General features: G+C 43.4%; 1 protein-coding gene across 1 annotated transcript in view; it reads left to right on the forward strand.

The window, feature by feature from the left end:
• The window catches only part of LOC138202260 (arf-GAP with dual PH domain-containing protein 1), a 36424-nt gene that overhangs the window by 4958 nt on the left and 12422 nt on the right, over positions 1-19044 (forward strand). The window contains exons 2-3 of the mRNA XM_069156133.1: positions 11641-11768; positions 15947-16038. Coding sequence (XP_069012234.1) covers positions 11641-11768; positions 15947-16038 — 220 coding nt within the window. The remainder of the gene's footprint in view (positions 1-11640; positions 11769-15946; positions 16039-19044) is intronic.

Here is a 19044-nt window from a genome sequence, read left to right on the forward strand (position 1 = left end):
GGTCAAGCTGCTCACAACTTTTTAGATACGGCTTTGTCTCACTTTGTGTCACAAGCAATAAGCTTAGTACCGTAGTACTGTAGTCTCGTCTCCATTAAAAACACATCAAACTAGAGACACTAAGGCATTTCATTCTAAGATGCTGTTTTCCTGTAAAACAGCTCACGTCCCCACTAGTAGGTAGTTTTAACCATAGACTATGTAAAAATGGACATGGTCTGAAAAATGCTTGCGACTTTATGTGCAATACCAGTGATGGCCACCAGGGACTGGCTCCAAAAAAAAAAACTCGGGCTCCGAGAGATTTCCATTCAAAAAGAGTCCACATCTCTCATGAAATGCATAATTAATAGATTTTAGGCCTCAAAGTGAGGTATGTTTGCGGGTGCGCCTGGTTTGATCGACATGCTTTTGGATTGTCCTGCAATCAATACAGCTGAATTCCCAATGTATTAGTTGTTTTCATTTACTGCAGAACTTTACAGGTATGAAATAGTAATTTGATTCCAGTCCATAAACGAAGTGTAAGGGTTGATTGCATTTTGTTTGTGATTGTCCAGGTACTTCAGTCCTGACCAGGCACACAGCGCGTTCCCATCCCCAATAACTCCCTGAATAACAGGCACACGGAGAGGGTTGGTAAAAACGTAATATCATTTTTTTGATGGTCCACTGGCCCACCAATGCTTCAGCCCCCCGGGACTTTTCCTGGCCGGCACACCACTACTGGCGAGCCAGCCAGAGTTTTCAGACGCCTGTACTCTGAAGGTCATGTTGGAAAAGCTTGGGAGAGAGTAACACAGTTTAGTCCAGAATGGGAGCCTGAAACGAAGACAGACGGACGCATTGATGCAACTGACATTCTCTTAGTTGTAGGTGGTGAAGATTTAGTTCTCCTTAGTAATTAAATGTGTTAACAAAAACAAGATGCTGTCATCATTCGCTGGACTAACAAGGTGACATGTAGACATCAATGTAATCAGATGTAACGGCGATGAAGTGTTTGGTTCCCAAGTCAAAACCTCTACTCAACTTAACCAATTTTGCTTGTAAGCTGAAGACCTCCGATTGCGGCTGCTGCGTTACATCACATGACAACCAGTCTGTTGTATGTGCACCTGCGGGCTTACGGAGTATAAAATTTTTTTAAAAAAACCACACGTATCACATCATCAGCAGTGACCTGGCTGTCCTCCCTCAGCCCCGTCTTATCTCCCCATCACAGATACAACATCCATTAACCAGACAGAAAGCCTGCTGGAATTGGTACAAAAACACACAAAGTAGGAACACTGCTTGTGCATTTTTTATGCTCAGTCATTCCTACTCTGCCCTTCCTTACCTTTGCGTGCCCCCCCCCCCCACTCCCACCCCTCACCCCTCCCCACCCCCTCCTCCCCTCCCCCTCCTATCTTCTTCTCTCCCTGCTGGTGTGCTCTGATGAGACTGCCGAGAGGCTGAGCTGGGAGCTTATACGACAGGGTTTCTCTGTAGCTCAGCAGCGTTGTGCTTCTGCCCTTTGCTAAGGACACACAAACGAGCTATCCCCCCCCCCCCCCCACACACACACACACACACCCCCCCCCCCCCAGCCCAGAGAGAAGCCTCAGCAGTCCTCTGAGATGCGAGGAAGGCGTTTGTTGAACAGCAAAAAAACGGCAGGAACTCTGATGCGATAGGAGGTTTAGGCTCCTACGGCAGTCCGCTCGTGGTTTTTCTGCTTTTAATGTTTACACGGGGAAAGTTAGAGAAAACAAACTTTTTGCGTTGCCTTTGGCAACTCAGTGTCTTGATTAAAAACTTGTGAAAATAAGTGCGACATAACCGCAGTCAACTAAAGCACTGGTAATGTGTTTGCTGTGCAAATTGAGGCTTCTTATCTCGAGTGCTAACTTAACACAGATATCTTTTCTTGTTTTATTTGCTTGACTGGAAATGTTATCCTCAACATACATTTGTAGACATCGACTACCCTGGAATACCACACCTTCAGACTTAACCCGAAAATAATCAGAAATTCACCCTATATTTCATGTACAATATCACTAGGATGAGACATGAGAGGAGAAACGGGGGAATGAGGAAGGACTTTTTCTCCACCGGCAAACAACGGGTTTGTTTGAATTGGAATTGATTTTCATCTTTCTTTGAGCGCTTTCCCATCATACAAGGGAACACAGCGTCCTAAAGAAATCCTTCTGCATTTCTCAGTTAACATCAGGAGGTTGCCTTCAAAGTGGAGACAAAGTAGAAAATACAACTGGCAGACTCGGAGACTTTTAATGATGCAAGATGTTTTTACACTGATATCTTTCCTGCGTGACAAACCGGCGGCGTACCATCTGTTTCAGCCATGCCTTGCTTTATTCCTGCGCATATGTATTCACGACAAATTACAGCCTGTTACTGTCACCCGGCAGGCAACTCTACCGGAGTCATTCAGAGTTGTAGTATGGCGGCATAGCGGAGCAAATCCTTGATACACAATGAGGTGCAATTTCAATTCGGTCCTAAATTGGATGGGAAAGCCGGTGCAGGGAGGTGAGCACGGGTGCCATATGGCTCAGACTTCCAGCTGCTTAGAACCCAAGAAGCTGTATTTTAATGAGCTAAAAGTAAAAGGCCAGTATGACAAATCAAGAAGTTACAGAAGCGTTTACTTAAGTCCACCATAGCCATGAATACTTACCCTACAGTGATAAAAGTAGGTAAATGTGATTATTTATTAATATATTCTTGAACGTTAGATCTCTTCCGGAAGCGGCGCACTCGGTTTTAGCTGTCAGGCGGCATGAAATGGAGAAGCTTTTAAAGTTCACGTAAATGTCATGAATTGAGTGACCTTTTGTTTCTTAAGGTGAACCTTTTTGTGATGAAGTGGGATTCCTTTGATCATAAAAACAGTGCTAACTGTGCTTAGTTTTTAAGACAGTTCCAAGACTTCAGCCAGTGATCTTAAAACACCAGGCCTACATAACAGGTCAAAAACTATTTTTTTAATAATAATAATAATAATAATAATAATAATAATAACTTTATTTATATAGCACCTTTAAAAACAGAGTTTACAAAGTGCTCTACAGAGAAGCAAAGCATAGTCAAACATAACGTCAATACCGGTAAGCATTTAAGAAAATAGGAGGCAAAAAAGACCATACCATAAAGGTAATAAATACGATAAAACCAAACAAATAACCAAAACGAGCAAATGGAATAGAAAACAAACAAATAAATAAATGAATAAAATAAACAAACAAAAACAGGGGAACAAAAGAACTGCATAAAAGGACAACATCACTCAAAAGCAATTCTATAAAAATGGGTTTTAAGAAGTGATTTAAAAGAAGTTGCCTTATCTCCTCAGGTATGTCGTTCCAAAGTCGAGGGGCCCTGATGGTAAAAGCACGGTGACCCTTTGATTTAAGTCTCGACTTTGGAACGGCCAGAAGGGCCCCACCGGAGGATCTAAGGCTGCAAGTTGGCTCATATGGGGCTAACATTTCAACAATGTAGCTCGGGGCCAGACCCCGGCGGGCCTTAAAAGTGATCAACAAAATCTTAAAATCAATTCTAAAACCAACCGGGAGCCAGTGGAGAGAGGCCAGAACTGGAGTAATGTGATGTCGTCTGTTGAGACCAGTAAGAAGCCGAGCTGCTGCATTCTGGACTAGTTGGAGGCGGGAGATCGATTTTTGGTTTATGCCAGAAAGGAGGGAGTTGCAGTAGTCGAGTCGAGAGAAAATGAGTGCATGAATTACTTTTTCCAGGTCAGAGTGTGACAGTATGGGTTTGATTCTGAAGATGGTTCTTAATTGAAGGAAGCGGGACTGGACCATTTTTTTTTTTTATCTGTGTTTCAAAGCTTAACTGAGAGTCAAACATTACTATTATTAAGTTTCTGGCAACAGGTTTTAAATAAGCAGACGGGACCAAGTTGACTCTTAATGAGACTGGTGTTATTGTTTGGAGAATTGAACAATATGACTTCTGATTTTGAGTTGTTGAGCTGAAGAAAGTTTTGAGCCATCCAACAGTTAATATCAGAGAGACCATCTAAGACAGCATCTAGGCTCTTTGGGTCACCAGGTCTCAGCGGAAGGTATATCTGTGTGTCGTCTGCATAGCAATGAAAAGATACATCATGTCGTTGGAGGATTTGGCCGAGTGGAAGCATGTAGATAGAAAATAAAATTGGGCCTAAAATTGAACCTTGTGGTACACCAGAGGTAATGTGTGTCGTGGAAGACAAGTAATTACCTATGGTGACCGAGTAGGTTCTTTCTAAAAAGTAAGAATAAAACCAGCTAAGTGCAGTGTCCTTGATGCCAACCCAGGTCTTGAGGCGATCGATTAAGATGGTGTGATCTACGGTGTCAAAAGCTGCACTTAGGTCTAAAAGAATTAAAACTGCACCCTCCCCCCCCGTCTGCTGCTAAAAGGAGGTCATTAGTCACCTTGAGGAGGGCAGTTTCTGTGCTATGTAGTGCTGTAAAACCAGACTGAAATTTCTCAAAGATGTTGTTATAATTCATAAAAGCTAAGAGTTGTGTTGAAACCACTTTTCTAAAACTTTTGATAAAAATGGAAGCTTAGAAATTGGCCTAAAATTGGAAAAAAAACAGAAGGATCAAGCTTGGGTTTCTTTAAAAGAGGTTGGACCATAGCATGTTTAAAAATCGATGGGTATCTACCATTTGCTAAGGAGCTATTTATAATCAATAAAATACTGCGCCCTACAGTGCCAATAACCTCTTGGAGAAATTTAGTGGAAATAAAATCAAGGCTGCATGTGGTTGATTTCATGTGAGATATGATTTGGGATAAGAAGGACAGTGATACAGGTTCAAAATGACTAAAATAGCTTTGAATGTTCCTACTGGCATGTAAAACACGGGTTGGGGGGGTAATTTGTTGTCTTATTTCCTTTACCTTATAAATAAAATAATTTAAAAACTTCTCACACATCTCTTGTGAGGCATCAGTAAAATGACAGGGGGAGGGGTTTATGACCGAGTCTATGACCTTGAATAAAACTCTGGGCTTCGAGTGATTATCTAAGATTAAGCTGGAGAAGAAGGAAGCTCTTGCTTCTTTAACTGCCTTTTGATAAGTCTTCATTGCATCTTTCCAGATCTCATAAAATACATGTAGGCCAGTTTTTTTTTTTTTTTTTTTTTTTCCATTTTTTTTCCTTTCCTTTCCTTCTTGAGTTCTTGGGTGGATTCATTTAGCCAGGACTGATGCTGTTCTATTTGACTTTTTGACCTTGTAAGGGTCAACAGAGTCCAGGACAGTCTGACAGGTGTGATTAAAAAGGGAGACCAGCTCCTCTGTATCAGAACGTGGATTAAAAGCAGTTAAAGAAGCAGCAGTAAAACGCTCTGAGAATTTGCTAGCAGTCATGGAGTTAAAAACCCGACAACGGGCAGGTGAACTGAGATTTGTGGGAGGTTGGGATAAAACCACGTTGAATAAAACTGCTTTGTGATCAGACACACAGATATCCTTCATTTTAAAGTTTTCAGGGCTGAGACCATTATACAGGACGAGGTCAAGGATGTGACCATTTGAATGTGTGGGTTGTTATATTGCCTGAGTGAGGTTAAAATATTCCAAAGTATCCATAAAATCTTTGACAAGCGTCTGAGACGGGCAGCAGACATGTGTGTTAAAATCACCTAGAATAAGAATTTTGTCATACTGTGACATAAAATAAGCTCAAAGTTCGGCAAACTCGTGGGTAAAAATACTGTTCGGCTTTGGCGGTCTGTGGATTATTAAAATGATGACAGGTGCTTTCGAGTTGACCATAAAACCAAGATGTTCAAAAGATGTAAAGTTACTATGTAAGATGGGAGTGCATTTAAAATATTTTCTGTGAATAACAGCAACCCCCCCTGCCCTGCCTGACAGCCGGGGTTGATGAAGGTGTGTAAAATCAGGGGGGGGTTGCCTCTACAAGAGGACTACAGTCTCCCTCAGATAACCATGTCTCGGTGAAAATAAAAAAGTCCAGTTTGTTACAGGTAATAAAATCATGGCATAAAAAAATACTTATTATTGAGGGATCTGATATTTAAAAGACCAAAATTTGCCAGATTGCTATTATTTGCAGATAGTAAGGGATGTTGCAGAGGAACTCTAATCAAATTATTATAATTAGCAGCAGCGGGGTGTGATACTGAGCGTGCTGCAGTGAATCTGTGGTAGGAAATGATGGTGGTAATAAAAGAAGGTGCACCAGTCCTCTTTTGGAGAGTGGACTCTGCAACAGGAGTAGGTGGTGCTGCAACATTTCCTACCGTGCCGCCGTGTCATTTCTTCAGTGCAGAGTCCGCGTTCTCAGACAGCATCTGGGATCCCCTTCTGTGCGGGTGCAGGCCATCGCGCTTCATGAGGATGGGCCTCGCCCAGAACAGGTCGAAGTTGGTGATGTAGGGGATCCCAGTGGCGGCACAGCAGTCCTTCAGCCAGGTGTGTAGAGAAGAAAAGTGTGGACCACCTCTGGATTCCCCTGTTGTGGGCGGGGATGGGGCCTGAGACAATGATCTTGCTGCCAGTGTCCAGCAGTGAATTGAGAAGTGCCTGAAAGTCTCGTTTTAAAACCTCTGACTGTCCAGCTCTGATGTCATTAGCTCCGATGTGGGTGATTATGGTGCTGATGTTGGGATATTTAGGTAGGATGGTGGGGAGTCTGCGCTGAATGTCAAGAATGCGGGCACCAGGGAAACATAGGGTCTCAGAGGGGCCGGAAACATGGTCAGGGTCTCAGAGGGGCCGGATGAGGGGTGAAGGCGAGTGTCGCGAACCATGGAGCTGCCGATGACCAGGGTGGAGGTGGTAGAATCCACAGAGGGTGGAAGAGGATCATCTGGGTCAGACAGTCTGGGCCGAGGGGACTGAGATGGGTGAGAGGGGGTGGGGTGGGGTCTGGAGGGTCCAGGCTGTCTGGATGCACGGGGGGCCAGGAGCAGGGTGAGGCGAGTGGGGCAGAGAGCACCGGTCCTCTTCTGAGGTCAGTACTTTGAACCGGTTTGAGAGCTGGAGAGAAGGGTGATGTGACGAATGTTGTCCTCGTGAACTTCTTCCGTGGCGCCAAGGTACCATCTTCCAGGAGGGGGGCCGGGGGGTGGAATTTGTGGGACCAGTCGGGGTAGGTGAACAAGGGAGATGTGGGGGAGCAGCGGTGATGGCAGGAGGACCATGTAGAGCAGCGTGAGAGGTGGTGCTGGTGGGGATGGCAGCAGGAGGGTCATGAGGAACGGTGTGTGTGGTAATGATGGCAGGAGGCTCCAGAAGTGGCAAGGTAGCAGCAAACAGAGCAGAATGAAGAGGTCTGAGCCCAGGAGAACCAACTAGAACAACTAGAAAAATGGCATTTCGCTGAGGTTAGCAGCTTGATGTGGCCTTTCAGTTCGATGAGGAGGTCTTGTAAGTGGTTGATCTTGGTACATCTGAAGATAAAAGCACTACCAGTCAAATCTTCTTCAGGAACGATGACAAACATGTCACGCAGATCACATTTCATAACATTCGGGTTATCGCTCCCACCGGAGAGCTGTGCGGCGTCATGGTTAAAAAAGTGGTTAAACCTTCTAAAAAAGGTTAAAAAGGCCGGATTAAAGATATAAGGCCGGATAAAGGGATAAGAACAACAGGTAAAAACACAGCTGAAACGGGTGGGATGCGGCCGGCAGGACACACTTTTGGTCCCCACAGTGACAGATGTCCCCACAGGTTAGTGTATAGTCAGGTTTAAGTCCCCACCATAATATACAAACATGTATGCACGCACACGCGCACACGCACACGCGCACACACACACACACACACACACACACACACACACACACACACACACACACAAGGATGACAAAAGTTTCCAATGGATACATTTGGAAATATTAAGAGGACCTCCCTCATAATGTTTGCCTATCGATCTGTCTCCATGGTAGCAAGTGATAAAATACAAATCACAGCTCTGCACTGACACAATTCAACTGATTCAAGGTTAATCCTTAATATTTATACTATATGTAATGTTGATTGTTTACTGAAATGTTTGTGTTTTTGAAATGAAGGAAAGCGTGATGATTTCTCACAATAGCCCGAGGCATTTTTTGTCAAGTTAAGTCTACGAATGAAGCTGTCGCAGTAAAAGCCTGTGCCGGTGCCCGAGGGGTGTCTCCGAGACATGAGAGGGTCACAACCTCAGCTGGCCCCTCTGTCTCCTTATTAACCCCCTCCTCCTCCCTCATGCAGCCGCTGACAGACTCGTGTCCAGACATACAAATGAACCGGCGCAGATGCTGTGTGCCCTTGTATTTGCTCCCGCAGGCACAGGGGCGGCCATTGTATGAATTTAAATGCCCCCCATCCCCCACCCCCCTCCCCCATTCATTCACCCTGCATGGGCCCTGCAGTAACACCACAGGTTTGAATCAAAAGCTCTGTTGTCACTCCTGCAAAACGTTCTTCTGAACAATTCCTCCGAGATGGAGCCAGGGTGCAGCGGCACTTTAAAAAACATGCCTCGAACAGCATATGCACCGTGGCGGGAAAAAAAAAAGAAAGAAATGAAAACAGCAGCGACATTCGGAGTTTTCCCACCTCCTATTCGCTACGACTGTCGCATCTGTTGTTCACAGCTACCCTGTTGAGAAACATGTCCTATGCGTGTGTGTGTGTGTGTGTGTGTGTGTGTGTGTGTGTGTGTGTGTGTGTGTGTGTTGAGTCAGTTATGTGGCCACAGTAATCTCCATGAGTGCTGCCTACTTCTCTGTAAGGCCTGACTCAGACAGCGATGACCTCACCGCTGAATGGCTGGTTGTGTTTTTGTCAGCAGCGTTGGTTACGTGTGTGTGTGTGTGTGTGTGTGTGTATGTGTGTGTGTGTGTGTGTGTGTGTGTGTGTGTGTGTGTGCGCGCGCGCGTCCGGAGGACACTTAACAGACCTCAGAAGGAAGCGGTTTGATTCCTTCACATCAAAGCTTTGTGTTTGTTCACAATCCAGATTGATTAAAGGATGAGTTGACATTTATGAAAGTATTGCCTAGTCGTCGTGGGTTAAAAGAGATTAATCAAAGGGAGATTATCGGAGATGCCAGTAATGCTCCCCGGGGGGATCTTGTGAGCTCACATCGTCTCTGTGCTTCTCCCTCGTCTCCCTCCTACATCTCCTCCTCCGTCACCTCCTCATCTCTGAACCTCTCTCCTCTGTGGTATCTCCATCTAACCTTTCTGCAGCCTCAAGAGAACAGAGAGACGCAGTAATGGTGTTTTTTTTTTCTGCCTTCTTCAACCCCTTCTACTCTCCTTGGCCTCTCATACGATTCCCTTGAGTATTACACGCCGTCACAGTGTGTGTGTGTGTGTGTGTGTGTGTGTGTGTGTGTGTGTGTGTGTGTGTGTGTGTGAGTGTTCACAGGGCTGTGGTGCACCACGCTGAGGGCCTCCCCTTGTGTGAGAAATGGCAGCTGCACGGGGAGTGAGATAGAGAGAGGAAGACTTTTGAGTGTTGAGGCCAGCGAAGACACACTCGGTGCTCTCAGTCTCTCGTGGCCATGCGCAAACTTTGCATGTTGACACCTGCAGATACATACTGCAGGGAAATATACGCACATCCCAACATCACCACTGCAGAGCCTGAATGATGCATTGGCATGGATGAAAGTATCAGCTGATTGGAGCCTGGGAAACAGTTGTCGTATCGGCTCATGGGTTGGCAGAAGACGTCCCAGATCTGACTGAAGAAAAACAACCCACCGTGAAATGAAAAATACAACCCCAAACTGTTGAGCAGCTGAAATCCAATATCCGTCAAGACTGGGACGACAGTTTACTTTCAAAACTCCAGCAACTGGGCTTGTCAGTTCCCGTACATTTACAGAGTGTTGTTAAAAGAATTTTAATAATTGAATTAATCCCCATGTGCGATATTTGGGTGTTACAGCAGAAATTCAGGTGAAAAAAATGTATAGATAACTAGAGTTACCACTTCATGGTTGTATGCCTCCGCCAACCAGTCGAGTTGCAGTTTACATCCATGTCTCTGTAGACTCATATAATATATGTTGTGAAGACTTTGAAGAAATCTTTCTGTTTGTCCAAGTGAATGTTTTTGTCCAAATTTGATTAAATTCCCCTCAAGGCATTCCTGAGATATTTTCGTTCATGAGAACTGAACATATAAATGAGACAGACGTGAGATGACGTTTGACCACTAAAATGGAGTCTGTTCATCTTTGAGTCCAAGTGGTGCCAAATTTGAAGAAAGTGGCTCGAGGCGTTCCTGAGATACAGAAAAGACAAGACAAGATCGACACGAGGTCACAGTGACCTTTGACCACCGAAATCCAATCAGTTCATCCCTGAGTCCGTGTGGATGTTCGTGCCAAATTTGATGAACATTTCTTGAAATACGAAATTTGTGAGTAGTTGCAAGTTTCAAGTCAATCTCGTCGCAAATCTTTGGTTTGCACAAGTGATTACCAAAGTCAGTCATCCAACCCCAACACTTTGAGACATTTCAAATACTGGTGAACCAGTCGCCAAATCATGAGGTAAAAATACAAAATTTGAAGTTCAGAAAGAGGACATAGCTAATAGAGATAATGATTGCCGATGGACTGACTGATCAGTTATCCCTGATTGCATTTAGTCATTTAGTCTCACCGGTTAGCTAACTTGCACAATGTCTGTTTGTTTACGACCACAGAGCTTCAACATCCACCGGCCAGACTGATCTGCAGCTTCTGTGCGTGACTTTCTCTTTCTGTCTCCCGTCCTCTGTAACACGTCGCGTCTCTTTTTTACTTTGAACGCTTCATTCGCGCGGACGGAATCAAAGTCTGTGCGTGATACAATGAGTCAAATGTACCTTTGCTGGCCACCCACGGCTGCTGCTGCTGCTGCTGCTGCTGCTGCTGCTGCTGCTGCTGCCACATTCAAGACACAGAGAGAGCTCTCCTTGCAGATTCTCTCTGGCTGCTGATGAGACTGTAGCTGTAGTGTGTTCACGTGCTCAGGTCTTGTTTAGAGGTGATGCATGGGTGTGTGCTTTTTCTGTTTTTCCTATATCTTTCAAATGTAACTCTTGAATGTATAAAATATGGCATGTGCATACAAATGTGTGTGTGTGTGTGTATGTGTGTGTGTGTGTTTAGGAGTCCGATAATAACCCGATAACGACCTCGGTTCTCATCAGATCTCAGGTGGTCTGCTTCCGGTCCTAAATAGGATCCCTCCCCTCCCAAATCATATTCTGCTGCCCTGCTCTCCTTCATGAGCAGGAACATACTCGACCAGAGGCCCTTTTAATATTTGCTTCATTTTTTTGTGGTTTTATTTGCTTCTATTAACCCTTGACATGGCTGCCATCAGCACTTTCAGTATTTATAGCCTGAACCTTGAGCTGCTGTTTTCTTTGTTGCGTCACCGCCTTCTTTATCTCCCCTCAATCTCTCTCTCTGTGATACTCCTGCGCTGCTTCCCCCAATTTCATTTCCTCCCTCGTCCTCCCCCCCCCACCCCCCCCATCCCCCAACCTTACTTCCTCTCCTTTCACCTCCATGTTTGCTCTCCCTACGTCTTCTCTGCGATTGTAATTCTACCACCGTCCCTCTCTGTCTGTCTCCTGCAGAGCCGGATTGGGCGTCGCTGACTCTGGGTGTGTTTGTTTGCCAGGCCTGCTCGCTCCTGCACCGCAGCATCCCCCACATCAGCCGGGTCAAGTCTGTCCAGGAGACGTGGGATGCCAGCGAGGTGGAGGTAGACCCCCCCCCCGCCCCCCCTCCGATCTCAGTCCACTACTGACATTCAATACGTCACTGGTATCACTTTGTCCACCTGATTCTAACACCGAACTACGTCTGTCAACACTGTTCCTCGTGCAAGAGCTTATTTTATTCTCATCCTGAAACTCTCACACCTTTTTCTGTGCTGTTGGCGTGTTTTAATGTTGCACAGTGTTGGGTTTGGACACTTCAGTAGTGTACCTGAACGCATGCTGTGTACACAGAGATGGAGGACTCAGGCTGCTGCTCATGCTACGCCTGCACAGTGTCCGATGGGAAGGAACTATTGACTGTATGTAAAAGTGGACGTCGCTTCCCAGTCTAAAAAAATGAGGCCAATGCGGACGTGCCATAAACTGCAACACCACCGAGGGCCACTAGGGCTCCAAAAAGCTTCCATAGACTCCCATTCAACTTCTCTCATGAAATACAAAGTCAATAGATTTTTTTTTTCCACACGTTTCTTCTGGCGTTGTTAATTAAAGTTGCTCCTTCTTATTAGTTTTCTGGTGGTCCATCTAAAAAATAATCCCATTATTAATTATAACCACCATGCAGTTGCAGCCGGTCGGAAAATTACAGAAAAATGTTTTATATAATTTTGTTTAGCTATTTGGCCTTAAACTTGTTGCGCACAATAAAATTGCAAGCAGTGGTAAATACTTATTGTTGTTAATAACAACAAATGTAGGCAGGTAAATATATCAACATGGATAAAATCGTGCAATTGAACTAAAATGAATCCCCATGATGAAGATGCTTTTTCCCCAAAATGTTTAACTATCCCTTTATGAATATGAGTTCCTGCATGAGGCCCAGTAAAATGAAGTTCAAATTATTTGCATGTGCATCACAAGTATTTATATTTGTTATGTTCCCAGACTGTATATACATACAATACTGACAAGAAATGTGAAGTATGAAGGCCACAGAATCTAAAACATCACCATTGTTTCTATGGAAACAAACCTGTCAGGGGACATTTGCTTAACAATATGACAGAAAATATAGAAGGATGAGGAAACATGTTGCTGAAAAGTGATAGATTTTTTTTTTTCAGCAGCTCTGCTTGCTGACACACTGTAGATGCAGACCTCCTTGCTGGCTGCTACTTATGTTTTTTTTTACTGGATTTGAAAATTGGTTTTCAGCAACCGTATAAGAATAGTTGTACGAGAATAAGTTATATGAAAATGAGGAGGAGTTTCCTATGGCTTACTAAAATCAGTATTTATCTGTTAATAATGCTTTGATTGGCTGTGATTATCTGCTCCTGTATATCTGAATTCTAAACATTGACCTCCAGGTTGACCTTCACCTCTCACCTCCCTTTGTAAGGAGGTTGTCGGGGATCAATGAAGAGTAAAATTATGGTTTACGCTTTTGGAGTTTTTGTCTTTGACTCTGCTGGCGATAAGTGAAGTCGACCCTCGATCGATGCAGCCGTCGAAGTCACACCAATCTGTGACAGGAAGGACTTTGGGGGCGGTGATGCAGATGTGAGTCACGGGGAAAAGACAGCGGGTATGAAGGTGTGGGAGGACAATAACTTAAGACGCAGAGGGGATTTGACTTAATTGGAGACTGGAGAGGTTTTAAGAAGCAAAATGGAGAGATAGCGCAGCGGAGCGCTGAATGTTCAAAGGTAAAACCCAAACGGAAGCATATTAACTCGGATGTGTGGATGATGGAGAAAGAAGGGATTGTGAGGGCTTTGTGAAGTCTGTTCACGTTGAACACTTTTCGCTGTAATTGGAAGAGTTTTGAGTCGATTTTGAGATGCTGGAGATTATTGTTGAGACTTCTGGAGCTGGTGTGGTCCCATTTCAATAAGACAAGAGTGATCGGAGGAACCACTTTGGTCTAACAGTCACAGGAGGATACACTTTATGAGCTGAACCTGGCTACCACGCTACATAGCAACGCTCGTTCTCCCTGGAATATTGTAAATTCCTCAATCTGTTTTAACAAGCTGCCATAAATGTCTCACAGGGATCTTTCTTCATGCTGTCTTATACTCATAATATTGCCTCTAAGGCCCCATTTACACCTGATATTAACATGTCTGGAAACATTATTTGTTCATTTGAATCCTTATTAGCTTCTATTATGTGAATAAAGATATCCGATCGATGGGTCTTTGCGTTTACACCTTGCATCTGGATAACTGATCTGTACGAGTGCAGAATTTGTAAATTGTGGTCTGACCTCCGCCAGGTTTAAATGCAGTGCCTACAGCGTGACCACATTCTGAACCAAACGTTTTTTTTTTAATTTGCTAAGGAAACTGAAAGTCATCTAACCCCGCCTTATCCTGCTGACTCCAGCAAGCCCAACAGAAAAGCTACGGGTGCTGGCGGCAACATCAGCTCGGCACGGCGGCCGATACAGCAGCATTGCTTCCCTTGACCTGGGACGTGGCATGTTTATTTCTTAGTCAGCTAGCCCAAGCAAACTTATTTGCGTTTATAGATCGGCACAAATCTTGGGTTCAAGAGAGCTACATCTACACCTTTGACCATGTGCACAAATAACCCCCTAGTGGTCCGCAGGTGTAACTGCAGGGAAACCTATTCCAGAATATGCAAACAAAATCCTCAATTTAACAGTCAACTGCGTCAGCATAAATAATAGATTTTCAACTGTCGTCTCAACTGTAGGAAATACTTGAGATCAAATCTGTCGTACTAACTAATATTTACTGTTTAACAACAAACGCAGCATATCTGAATTCTTTTTTGTTTTTTTGTTTTTTTTAAATGTGCCTGAATGTCCACAAGCAGATGGATGTATAACAAATTAGATCACTTCTATTTCGTGAAGGTGGGAGTCAATAAGTTTTGATAAATAAGACCCCAAATCTTCATTTTATGACGCCAGCATACAGAGTAAATCCCAGGTTTACATGGTCTCGTTTGTCGTTGCCATATAAATCCCATTATCATGAAGATTTGGTTACTTTATGTAATTCACTGAATTTCATGCTCTGCACATTCTTGCAACTCCCAGTCTGAAGGTGTGAGACGTTTCCATGAAGGAGAGGCTCATGAACTAAATACTGAGCAGCGGTGGTTCAGCTAAAGACACAGAAATACCTGCTTTGATGATATTGCGAACATGTTCTAAATGTTACATTAGAGGTATCAAATCCTTCACATTTTGGCCACAGATTAGTCTCGTGTATAATTCAGTGAATTTTGCATTGTGGTTGAATTTTCCACTCCTATTTGACCTTCACAATAAAGAACCACAGTGCTGCATCCTTCCCTCTAAGGATAAGAAGAGGCGTGTTGGGGGATTCAGCCTGCTGGATTGGGCTCGGGGATTATCCCTGGGTGAAAACGCATAATGGCGGGAACGAGTGGAGAAGGCAGACGTGTCCCAGTGCGCTGATGCCATTTCCACAATTAATCCCATATGAAAGCAGCGGCCTTATTGTCAAGTGAACAAGTTCTGTCATACTTAAGGTTTTTTCTGTGCTAAAGCCCATTGTGTTGTCACCCCTTTTAAACTGAAATGCTTTTTCACTCTTCGTATTGTAGTTTTGTTGTCACCATCCTCCAACTCTTCTTACCTTTTAATGTCACTGCTGCAGTTTTGCGGATCGACTCGAAAAAGTGTTACTTTCGGGAACAAAGACATTTGTGTTTTTTTTTTTTTTTTTTTATTTGATCTGCTTTTATTTTGAAGTCCAAGTTGATGTTTTCTGTTCAACCCAGTATCAAGGCCAAGCGTGAAATAGACACGCCAGGTCCACTACAGCAAAACATGGCTAACTCACGTTTTACTGTGGGGGACTGCCGTGTCTATTTCACGTTTTGTCGTTCCACCGGTTTGTTCTGTGTTTGTTAAAATTGCACAATTTCTGTCAGATTGTACATTTGTATTATTTCCAACTGGATTCGTTATTATTTCAAAAAAGGTTTAATACAAGTGTGCCCCTAAATTAATCTGCGCCAAAGATTTGATTTAAATAGTGTTTTCAAAATAAAGTACAGCTAAACTGTGGCTGACAAAGAACTCGTTAGGTACAGTGTCGGATTAAATTGATCTGCTTTCTATTCACGCTGGACATCTGAGACTGCTTCGTATTGTACTGACGTGAATATCGAACACTCGATGACCAGGCTGTGTTTCCTGACTCCCTTTCAGTTGGTGGCTGCATTGGGAAACAGTGCAGCTAAGGCCAAGTATGAGCAGAAGGTTCCCGCTTTCTACTACAGACCAACACACACCGACTGCAAGTGAGTACTTCTCCTTCTGACTTCATAGAACACAAACATTGGAGGTGTCATGTACGAAACACATCTGATATTGTTTTTGTACAAACAGTCTATGCTTGTTGTGGGGATGCAATGTGAATATCGAGTGGTATCAGCCGGTAAAAGCTTCGACCCTTTAATTGTTACTAAATGGTCAACGTGCTTTGACTAAATGACTAAAGAGGGTGCAACGATATGTCTGCAGTGTTGGAAGTTTCAGAAACAAAGTCCAAAATAGATCGCAAAGTTGCCATTTTTATTGTCTCGGCGAGAGCCTCCAAGCCTGAGGATGCGTCTTTAAGTTTTAATTTGAAAGTGTTACATAAACATAAATATGGCATGTTTTACCAAACCTTAGTTGAAGTAGGTTTCTTATTTTGCCGAGTGAATGTGCACAGTTTAAAGACGTTGTATCTCATGTCTGCATCTGCCAGTGGGCCACAGTGATAACAGTAGAGTATGTTAATGCGACAAGGAGAGACTTGACATTTAATTAAGTGACCAAAAAAAAGGGTGCATATATCTGTATTGTTATCAGCAATCGGAAAAACAGTTGGGAAATATTGGTAAATTGGCACAAAAAAAAAAAAAAATCGAATATCGTTCATCTTTAGTTTAATACTGGAAACGGGAAAATGAACTGAACTTGTATGTTAAGTGTGAAAGCTAACTGAGCTAAGTACACGATAGTGTTGAATATAATGCAGTAAAATGTAATGAGTGGTAAATCTGCGTTAGAACAACATTAACTTTACAACTACTATGTCCTTTTTTGCATGGTTGTTTAATATGTCTTTTCTCCACTGAGCTTCTATGATGACACTTAAATGTCAATGTGTGTGTGTGTGTGTGTGTGTGTGTGTGTGTGTGTGTGTGTGTGTGTGTGTGTGTGTGTGTGTGTGTGTGAATATACAATATAACCTTTTATTGAACAAAATATCAAATGTGACTGTGAGTTCGCTGCTGTTGTGACCACAGTTTGCTTCCTCTACAAATCTATAAATAGCGAGAGGTGATGGTGGTTTGTCTCTCGCTAGCAGGAGCTTAGCAGGCTACTTAGCTGCGTGAATGCCTTTTTGATTGAAGATATTTTGACACGTACGTCATCGAAAGGAAAACAGGCGTTTCTGATAAATGGGCTCAATAGAACAGAGCCATCGTTAGTAACAACCTGCGTTTCCTACCAAAGAATTCAAAATGTGAAAAAGGCCTTTTATGTGCAGGCAATGAAAGCAACGAAACCCAAAGTTCATGTTTTTTTATTGTTTATAATTTGTTGAATTAATTCACCAATTCGTTGATTCTTTATTTGTATGACGATTTATTTTGTAAATCTGTGGTAAAGCGTAGAACAACCAGCTTTAAACATCACTTGCGAAGTTGTTACGGCTAATGTGTCATCAACCAGTTGCCTGATTGTGTGGAGCAGACGTGGACGAAGTTGGTGTTCATCTGGATTTGTGTCCAAATATGATATGGGACTTTGATAAGTTCATGGCAGCGAAGGAATTGGTTCATTAGTATCTAGCATAAAAATTAAAAAACATGTATTCTCATTGGGTTCAAACGTTTGACACCTACGTTACATCCACACCAACACATTTATGTTTTAAAATGCTCAACTTTGTTTTTTGTTGAAACAAGAGTAAACCTCATTGATGTCAGTGAGCCGCAGCGGTTCGTAGCCTCTACCCACAAGGATAAAGTCACTCAGTCCGGACTATGAAGCTTTAGATCAACTTATTTCACTTTTTTGATTGAATTTTTGGCCACGCACCTGTCTGAGATTTGTCTGCGTGTGCGGCCGGACAGCGAGCGTCTACACTGATACCACGCGAGGCGTTCAGTGAAATTTTGGTTTTCAGGCGTTTAACGGACATGTGTTGAGTGGAGCTGCAGAAAACAACGTGGGCGACACTTTCCCCCTCTGAAATACATAAAACCCGAAGATCTCCGTCTTAAAATGGATTTGATAAAATTGGTAAAGAACAAAGCACCAGCATCGGTGCTGGTATCGAACATTTTTGAACGATACCGGCGGTATGTCCGATATTCCCTCTCTGTTCTGGTCTCTACTAAAGCAGCTCCTGTAAACAGTGTTAAGAGCCCAGTGAACCAAAACTATATGACAACAGACTGTTTATCATGCAGCCTATTGGTGCTGCTTTAGAGGTCTTATTCCTGTAAGTCATATTGAGTGTTGTGAGCTCCACATTTCCTGGAAATGGATGTGACATGCAGTCACACGACATGCTGACATCTGCCTAAGTGATGCAAACACCGTGTTGGATAATGATACTGTAATTTGAGATACTGTACACCGTTTCACATCTCCGACCGTGGATATCACTTGAACACTGCTTCCTCTTCCTCTCTGTGTATATAAAAAGTATTTTCACTCGCCCACCTTCAACTATTTTTTTTGGCTTCCAAACTTTAAATCAGAATAGATTCATTCATTTTAAGATTTTTTTTTTTTTGAGAGTTCTGTAAACATTCGTTTGAACTTTATCCGGAGAGCGCTGTAAAGTACAGACTGCACCGAATCTGCCTTCGGGAATACATTTTGAGGAAGTGACGCCTTTTTTTTGGACATTTTCGGCTCGTCCGCTCGTCTTTCTCCCGACCTCCCTCCCACAGAATTAGATGAAAATAGACAGAACCAAGAAAGAGCGAGCGCTGGGATGCGAGAGAGAAATGTCTTCCTCAGTGCCGGTGCCACGGTGTCTGGTTGTGTTCGCACACACTCTCCTCCCCTGAGATCCGCAGGGTTTAGTGCTGAAGATCCAGTGTCACTGGAGGGTGTCATTCAAAAGAAATTTCTGCAAAGAGGAAGATGTTGTACATCTTGGCGCTGATGGTGCGGTTGATTTATTTCAATTTGACACGGAAGAGAAGCGAGCAAAAGGGAGAAATGTGTAGAAAAAGAGGATGGAGGCAGTTTGGAGCCAGAAGGGAGGACTGAAACAGGGAGAGGTAGAGGAGGAC

This window comes from Embiotoca jacksoni, unplaced genomic scaffold (genome assembly GCF_022577435.1).
Source record: "Embiotoca jacksoni isolate LCO1_2020_lvr unplaced genomic scaffold, fEmbJac1.0.p SCAF_20, whole genome shotgun sequence".
NCBI classification, from domain to species: Eukaryota; Metazoa; Chordata; class Actinopteri; family Embiotocidae; genus Embiotoca; species Embiotoca jacksoni.